The sequence below is a fragment of the Cavia porcellus genome, unplaced genomic scaffold, assembly GCF_034190915.1.
Source record: "Cavia porcellus strain 051 isolate PalLab524CR breed Dunkin Hartley unplaced genomic scaffold, mCavPor4.1 scaffold_3, whole genome shotgun sequence".
Classification (NCBI taxonomy): Eukaryota; Metazoa; Chordata; class Mammalia; order Rodentia; family Caviidae; genus Cavia; species Cavia porcellus.
Genome location: NW_026947486.1, coordinates 67482523 through 67507587, shown reverse-complemented (window position 1 = coordinate 67507587; position 25065 = coordinate 67482523). Strand labels below are relative to the sequence as shown.

General features: G+C 39.8%; 1 protein-coding gene across 1 annotated transcript in view; it reads right to left on the bottom strand.

The window, feature by feature from the left end:
- LOC101787577 (NACHT, LRR and PYD domains-containing protein 12) overlaps positions 1-25065 on the bottom strand; it is a 42545-nt gene extending 17480 nt beyond the window's left edge. The window contains exons 1-2 of the mRNA XM_063245572.1: positions 24999-25065; positions 3606-3676 (exon numbers count right to left, since the gene is read on the bottom strand). Of these exons, the coding sequence (XP_063101642.1) occupies positions 3606-3675 (70 nt within the window). The 5' untranslated portion in view covers position 3676; positions 24999-25065. The remainder of the gene's footprint in view (positions 1-3605; positions 3677-24998) is intronic.

Sequence of the window (25065 nt, the reverse complement as noted above, 5' to 3'; positions counted from 1 at the left end):
TCCTCTTTCCAGCACCCTATTTTTCACTTTATAGAACTTATTACAACTTATAGCTATCATATTGATTTATTTGGGGGGCACTGGAACTGAATTTAAGACCTTGCTGCAACACTGACCTATATCCCCAATCTGTTTATTTTTTGCTTGTCTTTTCCACTAAAAAATATATGACAGCAGAGAGATAATCTCTTATTTTTCAGCACAGCACCCTAAGTACCTAACATGGTGCCCAGTACATCATAGGTACTTAGTAAATATTTACTGAATATGGCTATAAATGCTTCTGAAATAAAGACAAGTCATTCATTATTGCATATTCCATTGTAGATAATGTCACAGGAGTCTTTTATATATATACTTACAGTTTTTCATAATAATCCCATGAGATAAGTATTCTTCCGTGTGACAATTGAGGAAATTCAAACATATAATCAAGCTAGCTTCATGAATATGTTATCTGTATAGTCATACAGCTCTCCATGCATTGACGGTTTAATGCTCTGTTTTGTTATGAAACTCTTAATATTTGAACAAGTGGCACTGTACTTTTATTTTGTAATAAACCTTGCAAATTATAAATCCAGTCCTGCCATAGCATTTGGTAACACATCCAATTCTAGTAAATGGGAGAACTTTAATTTACATTCAAGTTCATCTGAGATCTATATGCTTAAATACTATAATGCACTAAGTACATTATAGTATTTCACCTGCAACTAGAAAAAAATAAGTCAAAAATCAGTCATGAGTTTAAACTTCTGTTAAATGAATATCTAAGCCAGAATTTCCAGAGTCAGTATTCCTTGAAACACTGTTCTATAAGACATTAATAAGAGAACTATAAAAAAAAAGGTGCTCTCTGGTCAAATAAATCAAGGATCAAGGAGAATGCAACACTTATGGCCTTGGAGTTTCTCAATGCATATTGCCATATGAAAGGCTTCTTTACTTTTCTACAATAAAAAATAGAGTATTTAATTTTGTTTAATACAATATTTTCTGCTCTTAAATTACTACACCCTTTCTAACATGAAAGTTATTGAATGCTGGAAAGCAATGATTGATAAAGTTCAGTTCAAGGAATGCTGAACTGGGTAAGAGTTAGCAAACATTTCTGTAAAAATTCATACGCAGATTGGGCTTTTAAGATTCTGTTCCAATTATTCAACTTGGTGATCTTTGCATGACAGCAGCCATAGGTAGTATGTAAATGAATAGTTACTTTTCAGTAAAACTTTAACCCTAAGAATAGGCAACAGACTGGATTTGGCCCACTAGTTACAATTTTAGATAACTCTAAAAAAGCTAGGTGCCAAGACATATGCCTATAATCTCAGCTACTTAGGGCACTGAGGCAGGAGTATTGCAAATTCTAGGCTAGCTTGGGTAATTGAGAGAGACCTTGTCTCAAAATAAAAAAATGAATAGGGCTGGGGATGTAGCTCAGCGGTAGAGCACCACTGGGTTTGATCCCTTGCAGCAACCCCAACCTCCATAAATAGACAGCTAGTCTCTTCTAGCCGTACAAGTCTGCTAAATACCATTAGCGATACTTCCAGTGTTTGCATATCTATTTGAATATATTACTTATGATTCAGAAGCCCTATTTGGTAAGACAGTTCGGAGCACTGTAGATATTGCCAAAATAATCAGTAATTGTTAAGCTGGAGATAACAGAGCTTGCCTATAGCTCCAACTACTTGAGAAGCTAAGGCAGGAGGACTAGCCTGAACAACTCAGTGAGACCCAGTCTCAAAATTTTACAAATTGTTAAAAGGGTTGGAGTTACAGTTCAGTACTCCTTATGTTCAATCTCCAGAACCACACACACACACACACACACACACACACACACACACACACCAATAATTGTTGCTCCAATGAATAAAGGGGGAAGACAGGAATGAAAAGCTGAGTTTATGGGAGGCACTAATCCCAAAACAGGAAAAGGATAAAATCCAAACGACATCTACCTATAAGCTCTTTCCACAAAAATGAAGCCAGAGAATGTTAAACAGTTCTGAGATTGGATAGGCTAATTGGATGAGGAGTAGCACAAATATAGCTTTACACCAAAATGTGAAACGATACAATAATTTACCTACAATGCTATAGCCATTCATGCAATTCCTCAAACACAAATACAACAAAGAAAGTAAGTCATCTCACATCTTGGCTAACTTGTCCAAAAAGGTACTTTATAGCTAAAATCCTACATAACCTAAAATTTAAGAACTTTCCTTACATGTATATTTAGGGTATAGATGTTTTAATTTATTGTTAATAAGGAAAACTTATGCATGAACATAAAGATGTGTAAAATAACTGAAGTGAGTATTTTTTATGTTTTGATTTCCACTGAACATTAGCCTGTTCTTCTACTGAAGATTCTTTTGAGCCTAACTTGGTAATGGGAAAGAGTAAGGCATTGTTGAATATTAGTTCAACAGATACATATAATGAACTACTTTAAACACATATATTCACACTCAGTCTAAACACTTGTACATATAGATAAATAAGAATATACAAAAACACACACAGCTCTACATTCTTAGTGGATTTTGCTTTGTTTTATGTTTGTTTTGTGGTACTAGGATCTGAATTTAGGACCTTTGGAGCGAGCTACATTCCCCAGCCCTTTGTTTTATTTTTTATTTTCAGTCAAGATCTTACTAAATAGTTAAGTTTCCCAGGCTGTGCTCAAAATCACGATGCTCCTGCTTCAGCACTATAGAGTGTTGGGATTACAAGTATGCACCACCACACCTCACTCATTCCTAGTTTTTTTGCTACTAGCACATCTTTAAAAACATGAGACTTATAGTTGGGGAGAAGTAATCTGATAGGTGGTAAAGATGAGTGGAAGGAAATAGTGTCTGGAGAGTCAGACATTAGAATATCACAGAAATGAGCAAGATACTGTTCTCCGTAGCTAAACATTCCTTGGAGTTAAGGAATCAGCTACTGGGAAAAGGATTCCAACAAACTTATTTTTTTGCTCTTTTGTGCAAGCTCCTGTAAAAATGCTATGGTTACAACAAAGGGAGAGACATAAGAATCTTTTTTTGGCAGAACTAGCAACTAGACCCAGCGCCTTTGCACTAGCTGTACCTCTGGCTCCCCATTCCCCTTTATTTTTTTGGTACTGGGGATCATACTCACAACCTCACACTTACTAGGCAGGCATTGTGCTGTTGAGCTATGTCCCCGGCAGGGGTCCCTCCTTTTATAATTTTGACACAGGGTCTTTCTGAGTTGCCCAGGCTGTGCATGAACTTCTGATCCTCTGCCTCAGTCTCCTAGAGTGCTGAGATTAATGGCATGTGCCACCACACCAAGCAGAGCCTTTTAAAGGTACAATATTCTGAAGATTATGAAAACAACAGGAGTCACAGTTGCCACTTCACCTTTCTGTCTTTTTCCTCATTTGGGGGAGTATATTTCAAGAGATTATTAATAGGCAAATATTGCATTCACATAATATCACAGTATACATACATACATACATATATACATATAAACAAAAATGTAAAGATTGAACAGTAAGAAAAAGAGAATGAACATGCTTATACAAGTTATGCCCTCTTTATTCAATTACTCACCTTTCTCTGTCGGCAGTAAACTCCAGGTACAAGCAGGTTCCCTATCTTTTCTTTCCTTCTTACTAGTCATCCTAAAAAAAAATTTTAAAAGACTATAATCCAGAACAGAAATAATGGCTATAATACCTCTCCAAGACATATTTTGAACCCCTTAGGAAAAGGAAATTCTATGACTATATATTGGAATATTGTAATGTAAGATAAACAATGACAGGAAATGTGCATCCTAGATCCATTTCTGTCTACCTATGGACTTGAGTAAATTTCTTCTTTTTTTAGATCTGTTTTATTATTTAAAAATGGCTAAGGCAATGCTAGATCAGGTTTCTTTCTAGGTTGAACACTGTAAAAACTCTGATTCTTAGTTCTAGGTCAACATACTGCCCTCTAGAATTTATTTTGTTATTGGCAATATGATTTATCATTTTCTAATATATTGGGTAGTTTACTGATGTATTATGCTTATCATTCTTTGTCAGTCTAAATTGACTTATTGGGCCCATCTCAGCTTTTGGCATGAATGTTACAATCACAAACACACACACACACACACACACACACTCAAAAAAAGAGTTTATTTTCCAAATTCTAGTATTTAGCTCAGCCTCAAGACTTCCTCTGGCTAACAGAACATATCCCGAATTGGACATGTCCTTCCTATCAGTCTATCACTGTGATGAAAGGAACCACAAGAGAAACAAGCCCCTGCGATTCCACTGGTCCAAGGAGGATGAGAGATAAGTGAAGTATAGCCACCCTGGTTTATCCATAGTCCTGCAACAAAAAGTGGAGAGTCATTTCAGTCTGAATGAGAATTGCCTAACAGAGTGCTCCTAATCAGCTGGTCTCTAGATCTGTGATAGTAACTGCTTAGTAAGTGCTTAATGGCACAAGAATTTTGCAACTGCTGTTACATATGGCACTGTAATGATAGCTAACTGATACATCTTACTAGAATATATGTTTAGAAAGTGTTATTTATTGATTAAATTAAATGAATAGAAACTTTTAAAAATAATCTGTTTGAAAAAGACCTATCTACCATAATTTGTTCTTTATTTATACTTTGGGTTTGCCACGCAAGAGAAACTATGTGATATTTAAACTTTTGCAGGGTGGAAAAAACAGAATTGAATAAAAAATAGAAATAAGGCTTTTTCAAAAGGGATGGGGATCAAGAGTTAGAGAGAGCAGGGAGGGATGGAAGGGAAAGGAGATGGAAAAATAAATAGGATTGATTATGTACATGCAAAATCTCCCCCACAATAAATATGATCATTGTGTACTACAGAGATATACCAGTAAAAAATAATAATCCAGTGACTTGATACACATTCCAGATAAATCAAATCAGTATCTTTGATGAGGCTTGGCACTGATTTTTTTAAAAGCTCCCACGCGATCCTAATATGCAGCCATGGAAGAGAGGCAGTGTTCTAAAGTTTAGTTATCTTTGATAGAAGAACAGAGTGCATTAGTAAAGCACATGGGCTTTTTAAAAAATTTTTTAAAATTTTTTATCGGTACCAGGGATCGAACTCATGACCATCACTTGTAAGGCAGGCACTTAAGCCACTGAGCTAAATCCCCAACCCCAGCACATGGGCTTTAAAAGCAAGAAAAATATTCAAGTCCTAACTCTATCTTTCATGATATGACTGCCATGGAATTAACATCTCTAAGCCTCAGATTCATTATTTATTAAGCATGAATAACACCAGTACTTTCTTTATAAGGTTGTTATGAGGACTGAATGAGATAAGGCATACAAAATGCTCAGCACACTATGTGGTGCGCTGTAAAGGCTTAATAATTCTAAACTGTAGCAATGTTTGCACTGTTATATCATTTTATATGGAGTAAATATGTCTTAACTCAGACATTTGAGTCCCGTTTCCATTCTTTCTCTCAATATGACCTTGAGAAAAATTAACAGACACTCTTGTAACCCACATGTAAACTACAGTTAATAATATCTACTGGTTGGGAGTATAGCTCAGTAGTAGAGCATTTGCCTCACATGCACAAAACGCTGGATTCTATCCCCAACACTACACACACACACACACACACACACACACACACGGGGCGAGGAGACTGTGTATCGTTCATTTGTTGTGAGGAATGAATATGATGACAATCATAAAACACTTAGCACAGGGCCAGGTGCAGTATAAATGATAAATGTTAGATTAAAAAGGATATATAATTTATTTTATTTATGTCAGAAAGTTACATTTCATTAAAATCTACATATAGCAATTCTACTGTTATGAAATGGAATGTTCCCAGCACAGTGGTATAGTCACATATCTTGGATTCTTTTTCCAATTTCTGAAAATAACATTTCTTCCCCCAAATAGGAGCAATCCTCTATCTACAAATTACCTGCCCTCTTACCTGAAAGTGTATGTGCCTTAGGAGACTACTGAAGCTGGAGAGGTGTGTGGCCTCTCATTCTCTTCCTCACCAATTTAAATGTTGTCTATTATTTCAGTTATCCTTATTATTCTTGTTTATCCCAGATCTTTCCTCTGAGATCCTGATGTATACACTTAAAGGCTTAAACTTGGCATGGTGGTACATATCTGTAATCCTAGCGATCAGCAGGCTAAGACAGGAAGATTGCAAGTTTCAGGTCAGCCTAATCCTCATAGCAAATTTAAGGCCAGCCTAGGTTACACAGAGAGAGTTTGTCTCAACAAGCAAACAAAGCTAAGTAAATAAAGGCTTTCTCAACATCTCTACTTGGAAATTAGTATCTTTGTGTTTTTACCTCTTTTGGTTGCTACTGTTTGATTTGTTCAACATTCTTTTACTGATATTGCTCTAATATGAGATCTCAATCTGTTTTTAGAATAATCAATTCTCCATCCTTGAATTTTAAAACCTGATTAAAGACTAAGTACTAAAGTTACGCTATCAAAACGCCTCAAGTTCATTATTCCTTGACCTTAATGGAGGCCTTTCCAAGCATTTCAGTTTGAATTTGAGCAACCCTACTGTATTCTTTCAATCATCTAATTTTGCTTAAATTATGCAAAATCAATTTCTGCTGCCTGTAGTTTAAAACTTTTGCTACAACAGTCATATCTCAGAGTAAATTAAACTCAAAAGTTTTTGGGAAATTATGGAGCAGGCATTTTATAACTGGTTATTAGTCCCAGTCAGGGTAAATGCTGTGAGATAGTCTGAATTCCAGGGCAGGGTAAAAATACAGTCCCCCATTGCAGTAGGATTTCCACTAGAACACATGGAATCTTTACACACAGTACTAAAAAGTACTTTCTTCAAGAAGACAAATCAGACTAAAATATCCCTTCTGGGCAGCTGAACTAGAAAATGAAAAAATGGTACTTTCCTCTGAGAAAAAGACAGCACCAAGTTAGCAGAGTATGGCCTAATTTCAGTCCCCATTTCACATTCTGGGCATATTACTTTTAAGTCTACAACCTGTACAACTTTACATGGTGACTCAACATGGCATGCATGATGCAAAAAACGTGGGAAGGAAATGTTACATTTTTTCCAATTTTACTGAGGTATAAAGGAGAAACAAAATGTGTATATTTAATTTATACAACATGATAATTTGATATGCACACACATATACTGTCAAATGATTACTACAACCAAGCTAATACATTAGTCACTTCACAGTTATTTTTTATATGTGGTAAGAATATTGAAGATCTACCTTCTTAGCTAATTTCAAGCATACAATATAGTATTAACTATAGCCATCCTGCAGCACATAAGATGACTAAAGTTTATACTTCTTATAAATGAAACTTTGCATTCTTTGACCAACACTTTGACCAACTGTCAACTCCTGGTAACCACCATTCCATTCTCTCTTACTTATTTGATCTTTTTGGCAGGGGAGGGGGATTCCTCGTATAAGTGAGATTATATAGTGTGTCTGGTTTATTTCATTTAACATATCCTTCAGATTCATCCATGTTGGTGGAAATGGCAAAATTTCTGCCTTTCTAGATAAATAATATTCTATTACATACCACATTCCTTTTATTCATCCAACAGACACTGGGTTATTTCTACATCTGTCTATCATGAATATTGTAATGAACATGATAATACAGACATCTCTTCAAAATACTGATTTCATTTCCTTTGAATACATACCTAGAAATAAGAATGCTAGATCATATGGTAGATATACAGTAAATATTCTGAGAAAGTTCCATATTGTTTTCTGCAATGGCCATACCAATTATAATTCCAGGCACAGTGTAAAAGGGTTCTTTATGTATTGTCTCTCATCAACACTTGTTATCTTTTCTCTTTTTGAAAACAACCATCCTAAAAGGTTATGTCATTGTGTTTTTTTAATTTACATTTGTCTGCTGATCAGTGATACCAAACATCATTTCTATATACCTGTTTGGTCATTTGTATGTCTTCTTTGGGAAAAGGTCCATTCAGGTTCTTTGCTGTTTTTTAATTGTGTTCTTTATTTTTTGCAATTAAAATTAAAACAGAAAACTTATCTCCAGTCTTAAAGAGACTTTTTAAAGTTGAGACATAATTCACATAGCATAAAAATTCACCCTTTTCAACTACACAATTCAATGTTTCATAGTACACATACAAACTTTTACTACTAATTCCAGAACATTTCTATCAGCACAAAAATACTTCATTAGATAGACACTCCCTATTTGTCCTCTCCTCTTAGTGCCTGGCAACTATTCAACTTCCTATTTCTTTTTCTTTTCTTTTCTCTCTCTCTCTCTCTCTCTCTCTCTCTCTCTCTCTCTCTCTCTCTTTTTTGTCTTTTTGATACAGTGTCTCGGCTATGCAGTTCAGGCTGGTCTTCATAACCCAGGCTGGTCTCCAACTTGCAAATGATTTTCCTGCCTCAGCCTCCCGAGTGCTGGGATTACAGGAGTACACCACCACACCGGGCTCAACTTCTTATTTCTAAAGATTAGTCTACTTCAGACATTTCATTTAAATGAAATCAAACAATATGTGGCTTTTTGTGTCTGGCTTTTTTCGCTTGCCATAAAAGTTCTTACATGTTATAGCAGGTAGCTATACTTTATTCATTTTTATAGCCAATTTAAAAAGTTAAAAATCCACTAGGATGACTATATTTTTTAATGGAAAGTGGCAAAAATGTTGAAAAATGAAAATATTTTTATACTGCTAGTGTAAATATAAAACAGTACAGACACTGTGGAAAATGGTTAGATGGTTCCTCAGTAAATTAAACAGAGAATTATCATGTGACCCAACAATTCATACCTAGGTATGTACTCAAAGGAACTAAAAATAGGTATTCAAATTAAAAGATGTACAAGAATGTTCATAGCAGTACCTTTTAAAAATGCAGAAACAGACCAAATCTCTATTAACTGATAAAATGTGATATAATTACACTACAAAATACTAGTAAGCCATAAAAAAGAATGAAGTATTGACATATACTATACATATAAAACCCTTAAAAGCATTCATAAATTGAAAGATGTTTGAAACAAAAGGCTGCACATTGTGAGATTCCATTTATATGAAATATTCAGAATAGGAAAATCCATAGAGAGTGGTGGTCAAGGACCCACTCAGCTCCCAGCCACACAAGGTGGGGCTCGGCAGGTTTCAGGCCTGCCTGGGCCACACCCAGTGGCCTTCTTTCAATCCTAGAAACTCAGCTGCCAACTAGGGTGAGTCCTGCGGACCATCCAAAGGCCCCCAGTGGTCAAGGACCCACCCAGCTGCCAGCCACACTAGACTAGCCTTGGGAAGTTTTATGGCCCTAATGGATTACGCCCAATGACCTTCTTCAATCAGGGGAGTTGAGAGTACATGAAGTGAATTCCAGAGCATTGGCCCTTGCCGGGGGAGAGCTTTAGACCATCATGCACAGTTGTTAGGTGCCCACCATGCATCCTAGAACACATAGGTGGCACAGGAGGGCCTGAGGGCCTGACTGGACCACGCTCAGCAACCTCCATTCAGTCCCAGGAGCCCAGGGAATAGGAGACAATTTCCAACACACCCAGGAGAAGCCATGGAATAACACTTGAAAAACAGAAATATAAGAAAACAACAAAATGAAAGACCAAAATGCAATCTCAAACTCCAGCCCATCCCAAGAAAGCCTAGGAGTCATGGACATAGAAGAAAATATGTACCATACACATGAAATATCTGAAATAATAGCAACTGAAATAAAGAAGCAACTACAGGAAGCTTTAAAGGAATTCAAACTAGAAATAATCTCCCAGGTAAAAGAACAAATGATAAAAGAAATGAAAGAGATGCTAAACATATCTAAAGAAGACACAGTTAAAAATTGGAGGAACTAAATAAAAAGGTAGAATCCCTGGATGAACAATATAAGAAACAAACAGAATGCATAAAGCAGATGCAAAGAGATATACAAGAAAACAAAAATTCCTGACAAGTTGTAAAAACTGCCTCAATCAAAGTGAAGATAGAATTTCAGACCTCAAAGATAAGATTGCAGCTAGTGAACAAGAAAGGAAAGATCATTTAAAAATAACAAGAAATCAGGAAATAACAGTTCAACAGCTGCAAGGTGATGAAAGGAAAATGACATAAGATAGGGATTAATGAAAAAGAAGGGGACAACAGAAATGTATCAAGAGGCTATTCACAGTAATAATAGCTAAAAATTTCCCAAACATGAGAGTGGAAACTGCCATTAGGATTAGTGAAGCACATAGAACTCCAAATATCCATAATCAAAATAAAACTACACCCAGACATATAATAATCACCATCCCAGAAATCCAACAAAAGAATAGAATATTAAAAGCTGTTAGAGAGAGAAGAGAGATCACCTTTTATAAAGGAAATCCTAGCAGAATCACAACAGACTTCTCAACACAAAAAATGAAGTCAAGAAGAGCATGGAGTGAAGCATTTCAGATCCTAAAAGAAAATGATTTCCAACCTAGACTGATGTATACTGAAAAACTGTCCTTCAAAATTGACGGAGAAAAAAAAATCAATGGAGAAATAAGATACTTCCATGACAAACAACAGCTGAAGAACTTCATGTTCACCAAGCCAACCCTGCAAAGAACACTGAAAGGCAGTCTAAATACACATAGGAAAAAAAACACTAAGCAAGGTAGACAAACAGAATGGAAAGATAAAGATGCAACAGCAGAAAGAAAACATGTCAAAAGTAAACCAATATATAACAGTTATAACCAGTAATGTAAATGGTCCAATTCGCCCATTAAAAGAAACAGACGGGCAGAAAGGATCAAGAAACAACATCCAACCATATGCTGTCTTCAATAAACTCATCTAACCCAAAAGGAAATTCACAGACTGAAAGTCAAAGGATGGAAAACAATGCTTCATGCAACAGGAACAGAAAAAAAATTGGGGGTTACTATTCTGTTTACCGACAATGTGAACTTCAAACCAAGAATGATCCTAAGAGATAAAGAAGATCACTACATTCTGGTTAGGGGTAAACTTCAAAAGGAAGCCATATCTATCTTAAATATATATGCACCAAATTCCAGAGCACCCAGCTATACAAAGCAAATATTAATAGAAATGAAAAATCAAATAAGCAATAACACAATTTTAACAAGAGACCTTAAGACACCATTGACAACAAGGGACAGATCAACCAGACAGAAAATCAGCAAAGAAATAACAGAAATGAGTCACACCTGTGAACAAATGAACTTGATAGATATACACAGAGTGTTCCATACAACAACATTAGAATACACATTCTTCTCAGCAGCACATGGGAAATTCTCTAAAAGTGACTATATACTAGGGCACAGAGCATATGTAAATAAATGCAAAAAATTGAAATAATCCCATGCATGTTATCAGACCATAGTGCCAAGAAACTAGAAATTAATGTGAACAAATGAGCTTGATAGATACACACAGAGTGTTCCATACAACAACATCAGAATACACATTCTTCTCAGCAGCACATGGCCAATTCTCTAAAAGAGACTATATACTAGTGCACAGAGCATATGTAAATAAATGCAAAAAATTGAAATAATCCCATGCATGTTATCAGACCATAGTGCCATGAAACTAGAAATTAATGTGAACAAATGAACTTGATAGATACACACAGAGTGTTCCATACAACATCAAAATACACATTCTTCTCAGCAGCACATGGCCAATTCTCTAAAAGAGACTATATACTAGCGCACAGAATATATGCAAATAAATGCGAAAATATTGAAATAATCCCATGCATTTTATCAGATCATAGTGCCATGAAACTAGAAATTAATCACAAAAGAAACCGCAAAAATTCCACCAACACATGGAAATTGAATAACACACTCTTGAGCAATCAGTGGGTCACAGGGGAAATTAAAGAAGAAATTAAACAATACCTACAAGCAAATGAAAATACAAATACAACTTACCAGAATCTGTAGGATGCAATGAAAACAGTCCTCAGAGGAAAACTTATTGCACTGAGTACCCACATCAGGAAAACACAACGAATAGAAATAAACAAACTGATGCTACACTTCAAACATCTAGAAAAAGAACAGCAAGTCAAACCCAAAGCCAAAAGAAGGGAGGAAATTATAAAAATCAGAGCAGAAATTAATGCAATAGAGACTAAGAAAACAATCCAAAGAATCAATGAATCAAAGAGTTGGTTCTTTGAAAGAATAAATAAAATTGATAAGCCCTTAGCCAACCTTATTAAAAAAGGGGAAAAAAGCTCAAATTCATGCAATAAGGAATGAAAAAGGTGAAATCACTACAGACTCTGTGGAAATACAGAAGATCATCAACAACTATTACAAAAACCTCTACTCTCATAGGTTCAATAGCACAGAAGAAATGGACAGATCCCTAGAAACATATGAAGTACCAAAGCTGGGTCAAGATGTAAAACTTCTGAGTAACCCAATTACTATTAATGAAATTGAAAATATAATTAAGTCCTTGCCTACAAAGAAGAGCCCAGGCCCAGACAGATTGACTGCAGAATCCTACAAGAAATATAAAGAAGACCTAATGCCGACACTCCTCAAACTCTTCAATGAAACTGAAAGGGAAGCAATTCTTCCTAAGTCATTCCTGGAAGCAAATATTACCCTAGTACCAAAACCTGAGATAGACATAACTAAAAAAGAGAACTACAGGCCAGTCTCCCTAATGAACACAGATGCAAAAATCCATAATAAAATACTGGCAAATAGGATGCATCAAGTCATCAAGAAGATTATACACCATGACCAAGTGGGATTCATCCCAGGCATGCAGGGATTGTTCAACGTACATAAATCGATAAATGTAATCCACCATTTCAATAAAGTCAAAAGTAAGAATCACATGATCTTTCTATAGACATGGAAAAAGCTTTTGATAAGGCCCAACACACATTCATGATAAGAACCTAATAGAAAATTGGAATAGATGGTCTTTACCTCAATATGATAAAGACCATCTATACAAACCAACAGTCAGCATCATATTAAATGGCCAAAAATTGAAAGCCTTTACCTTAAAACCCAGGCACAAGAAAAGGATGTCCCTTAGCACTGTTCCTATTCAATGTAACACTGGAAATACTAGCCAGAGCAATTAAGACAAGAGAGATAAATAAAAAGGGTAAAGATAGGAAAAGAAGAAGTTAAATTATCATTATATGCAAATGATATGATACTCTACATAGAAGACCCCCAAAACTCCAATGAAAGACTCCGAGATATAATGAATAAATTCAGCAGTGTAGTTGTATACAAAAACAATACTCAAAAATCAATAGCAATCCTATACACTAACAACAAACTCACAAGGAGAGAAATAAGAGAAGCCACACCCTTCACACTAGCATCCAAAAAAATGAAATACTTAGGAATTAATCTCACAAAAGAAGTAAATATCTACACAGGGAAAATTATAATACCTTGAAAAAATAAATTGAAGTGGATCTCAGAAAATGGAAATACACCCCTTGTTCACGGATAGGAAGAATGAATATTATGAAAATGGCCACTATACTAAAATTGTTATACATATTCAATGCAACCTCAATGAAAATAACATCAACGTATCTTATAGATCTAGATAAATCATTCCTAAAATTCATCTGGAACCAAAAGAGACCTAGAATAGCAAAGGCAATTCTAAGCAGCAAAGCCAAGGCAGGAGGCATCACAATCCCTGACTTGAAGTTATTCTACAAAGCTACTGTAATAAAGTCAACATGGTACTGGAATAAAAACAGATCTGAAGATCAATGGAATAGATTAGAAGATACAACCACAACTACAAACACACTAAACCACCTTATCTTTTATAAAGGGGCCAAACATGTTCACTGGGAAAAGACAGTCTCTTTAGTAAATGGTGCTGGAAAAACTGGCTTTCCATATGCCGGAAATTAAAGCTACATCCATGCCTAAACTCATGCCATGTACTAAACTAAAATCTAAATGGATCAAAGATCTGAATATTAAAACAGAAACACTAAATCTGTTGGAAGACAAATTAAGTAAAAATCTTGAAGACGTAGGTGTAGTTACAGAATTCACGAACAGGAATCAAACCACACAGGAAATACTTCCCAGAATCAATAACGGGGATCACATCTTATTAAAAAGTTTCTGCATGTCCAATGAAATCTCCAGCATAGTGAAAAGAAAACCCACAAACTCAGAAAAAGTCTTAGTGAAGTGTCCCTCAGACAAAGGACTTCTGTCTAAAACATATAAAGAATTAAAAAAATCAGATCCTTGAAATTCAAAGATCCAATCCAATAATGGGTACCTGAGATGAATACACAGTTCTCAGATGAAGAAATACAAATGGCGAATAAATACGTGAAAAAATGTTCATCATCAATGGTCATTAGAGAAATGCAAATTAAAACCACACTGGGATTCCATCTCACTCCAGAAAAAATGGCCAGGATCAAGAAAACTACTAACAACAAATGCTGACACTCCTGAAACTCTTCAATGAAATTGAAAGGGAAGCAATCTTTCCTAAGTCATTCCTGGAAGCAAATATTACTCTGGTAACAATAACTGACAAAGACCCACCTAAAAAAGATAACTACAGTCCAATCTCCCAAATGAACACAGATGCAAAAATCCTCAACAAAATATTGGAAATCAGATTGCAGCAAATCATCCAGAAGTTTATACACCATGACCAAGTGGAATTCATCACAGGCATTGCCAGGATGGTTCAACACATGTGAATCAATAAATGTAATGCACCATATCAATAAAACCAAAAATAAGAATCACATGTTCATTTCTATAGATGCAGAAAAGGCCTTTGATAAGGTCCAACATTCATTCATGATAAGAACCTAACAGAAAATTGGAATAGATGGTCTTTACCTCAATATGATAAAGACCATATATGACAAACCAACAGTCAACATCATATTACATGGTCCAAAACTGAAGGCCTTTACCTTAAAATCAGGCACAAGAAAAGGATGTTCCTCATCACCACTCCTATTCAATATAGTACTGGAAATACTAGCCAGAGCAATAAGATAAGAGAGAGAAATAAAAGGGATAAAGAGAGGAAAAGAGGAAATTAAATTATCATTATATGCAGATGACAAGATACTCTACATAGAAGACCCCCAAAACTCCATTGAAACTCTCCTAGATGTAATATATAAATTCAGCAATGAAGCTGAATACAAAAACAATACTCAAAAATGAATAGCCTTCCTATACCACTAACAACAAAATGACAAACAGAGAAATAAGGGAAGCCACACTCTTCACACTAGCATCCAAAAAAATTAAATATATAGGAATTAATCTGAGGAAAGAAGTGAAAGATCTATGCAGGGAAAATTATAATACTCTGAAAAAAGAAATCGAAGAGGACCTCAGAAAATGTAAAGACATTCCTTGCTCATGGATAGGAAGAATAAATGTGAAAATGGCCATTCTCCAAAAACTTTTATACAAATGCAATGCAATCCCAATAAAAATACCATCGACATACTTCATAGATCTAGAGAAATCTCTTCTAAAATTCATCCAGAACCAGAAGAGACCTAGAATAGCAAAGACAATTCTAAGCAGCAAAGGCAAGGCAGAAGGTATCAGAATCCCTCACTTGAAGTTATATTACAAAGCAACTGTAGTAAAATCAACATGGCACTGGAAAAAAAAAAAAAAACAGATCTGAAGATCAATGGAATAGATAAGAAAATACAACCACAACTACAAACTCAACCACCTTATCTTAAATAAAGGGGCCAAACATGTGCACTGGAAGAATAACAGTCTCTTTAATAAATGGTGCTTGAGGGGCTGGGAATTTAGCTCAGCGGCATAAGTACCTGCCTTGCAAGCAGGCGGTTGTGAGTTCGATCCCTGGTACTGATTAAAAAAAAAAATGGTGCTTGAAAAAATCGCTCTCCATATGCTGAAAACTAAAACTAGACCCATGCCTATCACCATGTACTAAATTAAAATCTAAATGGATCAAAGATCTGAATATTAAAACAGAATCACTAAATCTGTTGGAAGACAAACTGAGTAAAAAACTTGAAGACATAAGGGTAGATAGGGAATTCATGAATTGGAATCAAACCACATGGGAAATACTATCAGAATCAATAACTGGAATCACATCTTATTAAAAAGTTTCTGCATGTCAAAAAGAATATCCAGCATAGTGAAAAGAAAACCCACAAACTCGGAAAAAGTCTTAGAGAAATGTCCCTCAGACAAAGGACTTCTATCTAAAACATATAAAGAATTAAAAAAATCAGACCCTTGAAATTCAAAGATCCAATCCAAAAATGGGTACCTGAGATGAATATACAGTTCTCAGATGAAGAAATACAAATGGCAAATGAATCTATGAAAAAATGTTCATCATCATTGTTCATTCGAAAAATGCAAATTGAAACCACACTGAGATTCCATCTCAACTCGTGAAAGAATGGCCAAGTTTCAAGAAAACTACCAACAACAAATGCTGAAGAGGCTGTAGGGAAAAAGGAACACTCCTGCACTGCTGGTGGGAGTGTAGACTGGTACAACCATTGTGGAGGTCAGTCTGGAGATTTTTCAAAAAGCTGGGATTGGAAGTCCCATTTGATCCAGCTATGCCACTTCTAGGCATATTCCCAGAAGAACTGTTAACTTCATACCACAGTGGCATATGTGCACCCATGTTTATAGCAGCACAATTTGTAATAGCCAGATCTTGGAAGCAACCTAAGTGTCCATCAACTGAGGAACGGATAAAAAAGTTGTGGTATTTTTATATAATGGAGTACTACTCAGCTATAAAGAATGATCACAATGAGATATTTATAAATAAATGGATGCAGCTTGAGACCATACTCATAAGTGAAATAAATCAAACTCACATGTATAAATACTGTATGTTGGGAGCCGCAGCCCCGAGCCCGGTCACCTCACTTGGCGGACGTGAGGCCTGTAGTAAAGAGTAAAGCCTGAGGTAGATTACCCCTCCCATCGAGCACGTTAGTTTCCTGCTTACCGCGTAAGCAACCCGCTCAACAATATAGTCTGCCTGGCAACTGATGATGTTAGCCAATCAGCTTGCCTTGCTTACTTTAACATGATTGGACACTGTATCCGTATATATACTGGTGCCACCCCTGGGGGAGAAGAAGAAGCCCGGAAGTAGAAGCCCAGAAGGAGCCGCGGGGAGCGGACCAAAAGAGGCTTCGGCTGGGAGCGATCCCAGGGCAGGCTGTACGGAGAAGGAAAATAAAAGAAAAGGTTGTCCACTGCCAGACTTTGTCGTGTGTCCTTCCTGCCGGCCAGGAGCGACATCGACATTTGGAGGCCCGCACGGGGACTGATCACCCCCGAGACGTGACAGCGGACAACGCTCCAGTACAGAGCTGCGAGACAGGTGAGTTGGGGATAAGCCTGGGCTCTGGGTGGCACGCACCTACAGGGCTTTTAGACTCCCCTCAGGCTCACGCGTAAGTGGCGGATTCCTTGGGCCTCACGCGGTGAGTAACATATTAAAAGATGGGAAACATGCTAGGTAGCAACACTAAGAGCGAGGGTGGTTGTGGAGAAAGCTCTCAAGAGCTTACAAAAGTACGCAGGGTATTTGAGCAGGCCCAGTCAGGGAGCTCCCGAGAGGGGCCCGTCAAGGGGAACAAAGATGCTAAGGAGAAGGACGGGGCTCTAGCCTCGGAGTCGTCTGACTCCGAGGACGAGGGAAAGTTGAATGGCAAGGAGGCCAAAGAGACCAGCTGTCAGGAGCCTAAGTCGCTCGATAAGGAGTCGCAGGGTTCTTTCCCAGCGTTGCGCCGTGAATTGCGCTCCACTCAACTTGGTCTGCGGAGGAGTAGAGAGCTCCTGAGCGCTCCCCGGCGCGAGAGGGAGGCGAAGCCTTCCGCCCCACCTTGGGGGCTGTTCCCGGAAGCGATCCCTCGCCACGAGGCGGCCGCCCGGGAGCTCCCTTCCTCTTCGCCAGAACAGGAAGTGATGCACGGGCCCCCATTTTCCGCCCAATCACGGCCGCCGTCTTATGCTCCGCCGCCGGTGGGTCGGTATTTTTACAGGCGGCTTTGGCAGGGGGGACGTTTGTCTCATGAGGTACATCCACCACCTGGGATAGATAGTGGCCCCTACGGGATATTTCCTGTACAAGTAGCTATGGGCCAGGGATGTAATGCATGGGAGCCTTTTGAGATAAAGCAGATTAGAGAACTTAAAAATGCAGTTACAACCTTTGGGCCGACTGCGCCTTACACCATTGCCATGCTGGAGAACCTGTCTTCTGGGCCCCTCACCCCCGCGGACTGGATTCAGCTGGCAAAGGCGTGTCTGCCCTCGGGTAGTTACCTGGATTGGCGAGCCTGGTACGCAGAGTTCTCTGCGGGGCAGGCTGAGAGAAACGCCAGTCGGGGAAACCGGGGGTGGAACAAGGAAATGCTTATGGGAGAAGGTCGGCACGCTGATGATCAGACTCAGTTCCCCGGCGCTGTCTATGAACAAATCAATGCCATAGGGCTCCGCGCCTGGAAGCAGGTAAGTGGTGCCGGAACAGCCTCCTTGTGTCTTTCAAAAATAATTCAGGGTACCACAGAGCCATTTGTTGACTTTGTGGCCCGAATGCAAGATGCTGCCGATAAGATATTTTCTGATCCGGGAGTGGCTCGACCGCTGGTAAGGCAGCTGATTTTTGAGCAATGTACAAAGGAGTGCAAGGCAGCGATAGCTCCTCATAAGAACAAGGACCTCAACGCCTGGATTAGGATATGTAGAGAGATAGGGGGGCCGCTCTCCAACTCGGGAGTGGCTGCTCTCCTGGCCGCGGCTGTACAGCAGAGGGGACCTCGCGGGTTAGAAGGGGAATGTAAGGCTAAAGGGTGTTTTGCCTGCGGGGAGCCAGGACACATTAAACGTCATTGCCCAAACAATGCAGATGCTAGGCCTCGCCCTAGGAATGAAGAACCATATGTTTGTGGGCGATGCAAGAGGGGATCACACAAAGCTGAGGAGTGTAGGTCGGTCTTTGATGCTCAGGGCAACCGTATTTGTGGACGAGATGCTAGAGAGCCAAAAAACGGCCAGAGGGGGCCCCCTTCACAGGCGGGCCCCCGCCCCAGAGACAGGACAGCTCAGGATGGCAGCCTTCAACAAGGGCCACCCCTGGGTCAGCAGGTGTGGACCTCAGTGTCGCCTCCAGACTTATATTAGTGCCTGATATGGGTGTTCGAGTGGTTGAAACCACCTTTAAGGGACTGTTACCCGAAAATTCCGTGGGTCTGGTGATCGGGAGATCCTCCACGGCCCTTCGGGGTCTCATAGTAGTCCCGGGGGTCATAGACTCAGACTACACAGGACACATTAAAATTATGGTTCAATCTCTTGTGGGTACTATGGTAATCAATAAAGGAGACAAGATAGCGCAGCTCTTGCTGCTCCCCAGTCTCCACAAGAGATTCCCCTCAAAGCAGAAAATTAGAGAAAGTCAAGGTTTCGGTTCCTCAGGGGAAGTCTTCGAGGGACTCCATATAATACTTGATAAAAGGCCCATGCTCTCACTTAAGGTCAATGGCAAGAATATAACAGGGCTCCTAGACACAGGAGCTGACCGTTCCATTATCTCTAGAAAGGATTGGCCCTCCAACTGGCCCACCAACACTGCAGATAACACGCTGCAGGGCCTGGGGATGGTGTCAGCTCCTCAGGTTAGTGCTTCAACCCTGTTCTGGTGCGATGAGGAGGGTCATCAGGGCCATTTCCAACCATTTGTGTTGCAGTTGCCAGTGTCTCTATGGGGAAGGGACATCCTCACTCAGATGGATGTCACGCTTACGTCAAACTGCTCCCCCCAGGCTAAGGATATACTCAGGAACCAGGGATATACCCCTGGCAAAGGCTTGGGCAATGCCCTACAGGGTCGGACATCCCCAATACCAATAGAGAACAAAAAAGATAGGCAAGGGCTGGGTTTTTCTTAGGGGCCGCTGAAGAAGCTCTCTTACCCACTTCGATCAAAATCACCTGGAGGTCAAATGATCCGGTTTGGGTACCTCAGTGGCCCCTGCCTAAGGAGAAGCTATTAGCCTTGTCAGAAATAGTCAGTACACAACTTAGATTAGGACACATTAAGCCGTCAACCTCCCCATGGAACACCCCCATTTTTATAATTAAGAAAAAGTCTGGCAAATGGAGGCTGCTCCATGATCTAAGGGCGGTCAACGCGCAGATGCAGTCCCTGGGGGCGGTCCAGAGGGGGCTGCCAGCTCTCTCAGCCATCCCTCAGTCCTGGCCAGTTTATGTTATAGATCTTAGAGACTGTTTCTTCTCAATCCCCCTGCATCCAGAGGACACTCATAGGTTTGCCTTTACTTTACCCACCATTAACCAAGAAAGCCCTGATCTCAGATACGAGTGGATAACGCTGCCCCAAGGTATGGCCAACAGTCCCACTATGTGTCAGATTTACCTTGATTCCCTACTGGCCCCCCTACGGAAATCCTTTCCCAAGATAAGATGTGTGCATTACATGGACGACCTTTTGCTCAGCGGCAGGGACCCAGACATGCTAAATAATATGCTCGGCCAGTTGGTCGAGGCCCTGAGACAAGCTAATCTGCATGTTGCCCCCGACAAGATTCAGGGAGGAGAAATGGTGACCTACTTAGGCGCGAAAATCTCCCCTATGCTAGTCTCTCCACAGAAGGTCACCATTAGGACGGATGGCGTTAGGACCCTAAATGACATGCAAAAGCTATTGGGAGACATTAATTGGATTAGGCCATATTTACATATACCAAATTCAGATCTCAAACCCCTGTTCGACCTTCTAAAGGGAGACCCAGATATAGCCTCCCACAGGAGGCTCACTCCTGAGGCAAGAGCTGCCTTACAGAGAGTGGAAAAAGCCTTAGGTGGGGCTACCTTACACAGAATTGAACCAGGGCGACCCTTTGATGTCTGTTTGCTACAGACTAGTCTACAGCCCACAGCGGTGATTTGGCAGAAAGGACCATTACTGTGGATACACCCTAAGGTCTCACCTGCAAAAGTCATAGAGCATTACCCGGAGGCAGTCGCTTCATTGGCCCTTGAAGCGCATGATAGAGCTGTCCAACATTTTGGCTCAGGACCACAAGCCATCCGAGTACCCTATACCGCCAGCCAGATCAAGACCCTGGCTGCCTGCATAGATACATGGGCCATTCTGAGATGTGTTTTCCATGGGGATATAAACAATCAATACCCTAAAGACCCTATCTTGTCATTTGTCACTCAGCACCCTGTAATTTTTCCAAAGGTTACTGCCTCTGAGCCATTAGTCCCAGCAACTACAATATATACAGATGGCTCCAAGACGGGGATAGGCGCCTATGTGATCCTAGGCAAGCCCCCGGTTACCATACAATTTGAACCTGATCAGCCTCAGGTGGTGGAACTGCAGATCGTTAAAATGATTCTTGAACGGTTCTCAGAAGCCATTAATATTGTCTCCGATTCTAGGTATGTGGTCAATGCTATGCAAGTGCTTGAGACTGCCGGTTTAATTAGATCCACTTCCACAGTGGCTGGGCTGTTCCTGTCTATCCAGACATTGCTTCAGAACAGACACCATAAGGTCTTCACCACCCACATAAGAGCACATACATCCCTGCCAGGGCCTATGGCACAGGGGAATGCGGCTGCTGATACTGCCACTCGCCCGTTATGGATTTTTACCTTACTAACACCAATCGAGCGAGCCCGTGCCTTCCATGATAAGTTTCATGTCAATGCCAGGACACTAGCAAACCATTTCCATGTTTCCAGAGCAGATGCACGAGATATCGTGCGACTATGTGACTCCTGTGCCACATACAAACCTGCCATACCGATGGGAGTAAACCCTCGAGGTTTGATCCCTGGTGATGTTTGGCAGATGGACATCACACATATACAGGAGTTTGGGACTCTTAAATATGTTCATGTTTCCACAGACACCTGTTCTCACGTCATATTCGCAACAGCAGAAACAGGTGAAAAAGTGTCTAATGTGATCAATCATTGCCTGGCGGCTTGGGCCGCATGGGGCAAACCAAAAATATTAAAAACTGATAATGGACCAGCCTATATAGGCAAAGCCTTCAATGAGTTCTGCAAAATGATGGAGGTTCAATTAAAACATGGTATCCCATACAATCCCCAAGGTCAAGGAATCATTGAGAGGGCTCATAGAAGCCTCAAAGAAATTTTACAAAAACAAAAAGGGGGAGCAGGCCAAGGCCTGGCCCCAAAGGCACGATTATCCATGGCACTATTCACACACAATTTTTTAAATTTAAATAATGATAATTGCTCCCCAGCCGTGGAGCACTGCAACCCTTCCCCCAACCATAAAGGGTGGGTGAAGTGGAAAGATGTCCTGACAGGACAATGGATGGGCCCGGATCCAGTGGTCAGCTGGAACCGAGGCGCGGTTTGTGTTTTCCCACAGGAATCGGGACGAGAACCACTGTGGGTACCGGAGAGACTGACACGGGCAACAAAGCCCTCGACTGAAGATCAGACCTGCCCTACCGGAGATCCATCACAGACCAACCAACAAGATGAATAGAAATAGCGGTAGCCCGAAATGGACAAGAAGATCCTCAGGCATATGCATGGCTCGCTCGCCTAGCCTACGACCGAGTCTAGGGGTGGTGAGCTTCCCACACTCCTCCTCTAAAAAATTATGACATAGCTGGGTAGGAGAGTCAATGACGGGTAAGAGCGTACTCCCCCGGTGCGACTCAACCTAAGCCAGGCCCTACCCCATCCTGCACGTAAGCCGCTGGACTGTTAGATGCTGCCCAGGTCTAAATTTCTCTCCGAGGGGATTTCTTTACGGAGAGGAAATGAGTGCAAGCTTGTGTGCATCCAGGTTCCGTCCAGTTTGTGCCTGGCCCTAGAAAAAGGACGAGGGCCTCAGGGCCTTGGCGGACCATGGGACAGCCGACCAGGGTCTAAGCCAAGGACCTACAGTGGGCCTACGCATAGGGCATAAGCCTCTGCACCCGGTCCAGGAAGGGCTACGATGCGCACATTCATAAAAAATAAAAAAGGGGGAGATGTTGGGAGCCGCAGCCCCGAGCCCGGTCGCCTCACTTGGCGGACGTGAGGCCTGTAGTAAAGAGTAAAGCCTGAGGTAGATTACCCCTCCCATCGAGCACGTTAGTTTCCTGCTTACCGCGTAAGCAACCCGCTCAACAATATAGTCTGCCTGGCAACTGATGATGTTAGCCAATCAGCTTGCCTTGCTTACTTTAACATGATTGGACACTGTATCCGTATATATACTGGTGCCACCCCTGGGGGAGAAGAAGAAGCCCGGAAGTAGAAGCCCAGAAGGAGCCGCGGGGAGCGGACCAAAAGAGGCTTCGGCTGGGAGCGATCCCAGGGCAGGCTGTACGGAGAAGGAAAATAAAAGAAAAGGTTGTCCACTGCCAGACTTTGTCGTGTGTCCTTCCTGCCGGCCAGGAGCGACATCGACAACTGTATAGTCTCCCTAGTGTAAAAATGGTAAGAATACATAAAAGGATATGGTAATCATGATTCCCCATTACATTGCGTTGAAGACTTATAATGTTTGCATTCATTAGTTGGAATGGTTTCATCCTGGTTTATTTGATTTTTTTTGTCTTTTTCCTTTTTATCGGTACCAGGGATCGAACTCACAACTGCCTGCTTGCAAGGCAGGCACTTATGCCGCTGAGCTAAATCCCCAGGCCCTGGTTTATTTGATTTTATTATCTATGATACTATGAACAGCTATTTTGAAGAAAACAAGACAGTATAATAGCCAGTGATGATTTAATATCATCTTACTCTGAGGTCCTACTATGCTTTTGCTCTTCTGTTTCCATTGGTACTATCATAATATGTCTTACTGGATTTTATTATGTGTGATAGTATAAACAAATTTTCTATGGAAAATGAGATAATATAGTAGCCATTGTTTGTTCTCTGTTATTTGGTTCTGAATTCCCTGTCATGCTTTCATTCCCTTGAATAGTTTTATACTATTTTGTCATGTTAGAAACTATCGTATATGGAGTTATGCTCAACTATTTCAAAGAAAGAGACATTATGATAGTTAATGTTAATTACGGGTTGTCTTGTGGTAAAATGCTTTGTTGCTTGCATTGTTCTGATCTGATCTGCTTTGGTTATGTCCTCTTTTGTCTTAATCTCTTTAAAATAAAAAAAATTTAAAAAGGAAAACCAATAGAGAAAAAAGGCAATTAGTAGATGTCAGAAGCTGGGAGGAAAGGAAGAATTGATAATGATTATTAACACAGTATAGGGGTTTTGTTTAGGGTGTTTGGAAAAGTTTGGAATTAGACAGTTGTGATAGATACATAGCACTGTGAATATACTAAATATCACTGAAATGTATACTTTAAAATGGTGAGTTTTAGCCTAATGTTATGGTGTTAGCTATTCAGGAACCTGAGGCAGGAGGATTACAAGTTCAAAGCCAGCCTAGGCAACTCAGCAAAGATTTGGCTTAAAATAAAATAAAACAGGGCTGGGGATGTACTACAGGATTTTAGTGACTCAAATCACAGTACCACCAAAGAAAGTGAATTTTATGGTGAATAGGAACAATCAATACCAATTAAATAAAATTAATTTAAAATGTTATTCCTCACACAACCTTTATGAGATAAGTATTATGACTGTTCCCTTTTACACATAAGTTAAAAGATCCTTAAAGAAGCAAAATAGCTTGTACAGATCACAGAGGTAGGCAGTGAAGGAGCAGTGTGAAACTGGGGAATGAAGGACAGAAAAGCAGGCAAATGTGAAGGCTTGAACAGCAAAGCAGCAATCTAAGTTTATGTTGATGGTAGACCTGAACACAGCAAATAATTGAAAATAAAGTAGAACTTACTTCAGCTGTGTGACTTTGCAGGACAATCTCAGTGGGCTTTGAATTGGAAACCACAGCTAGGAATGCC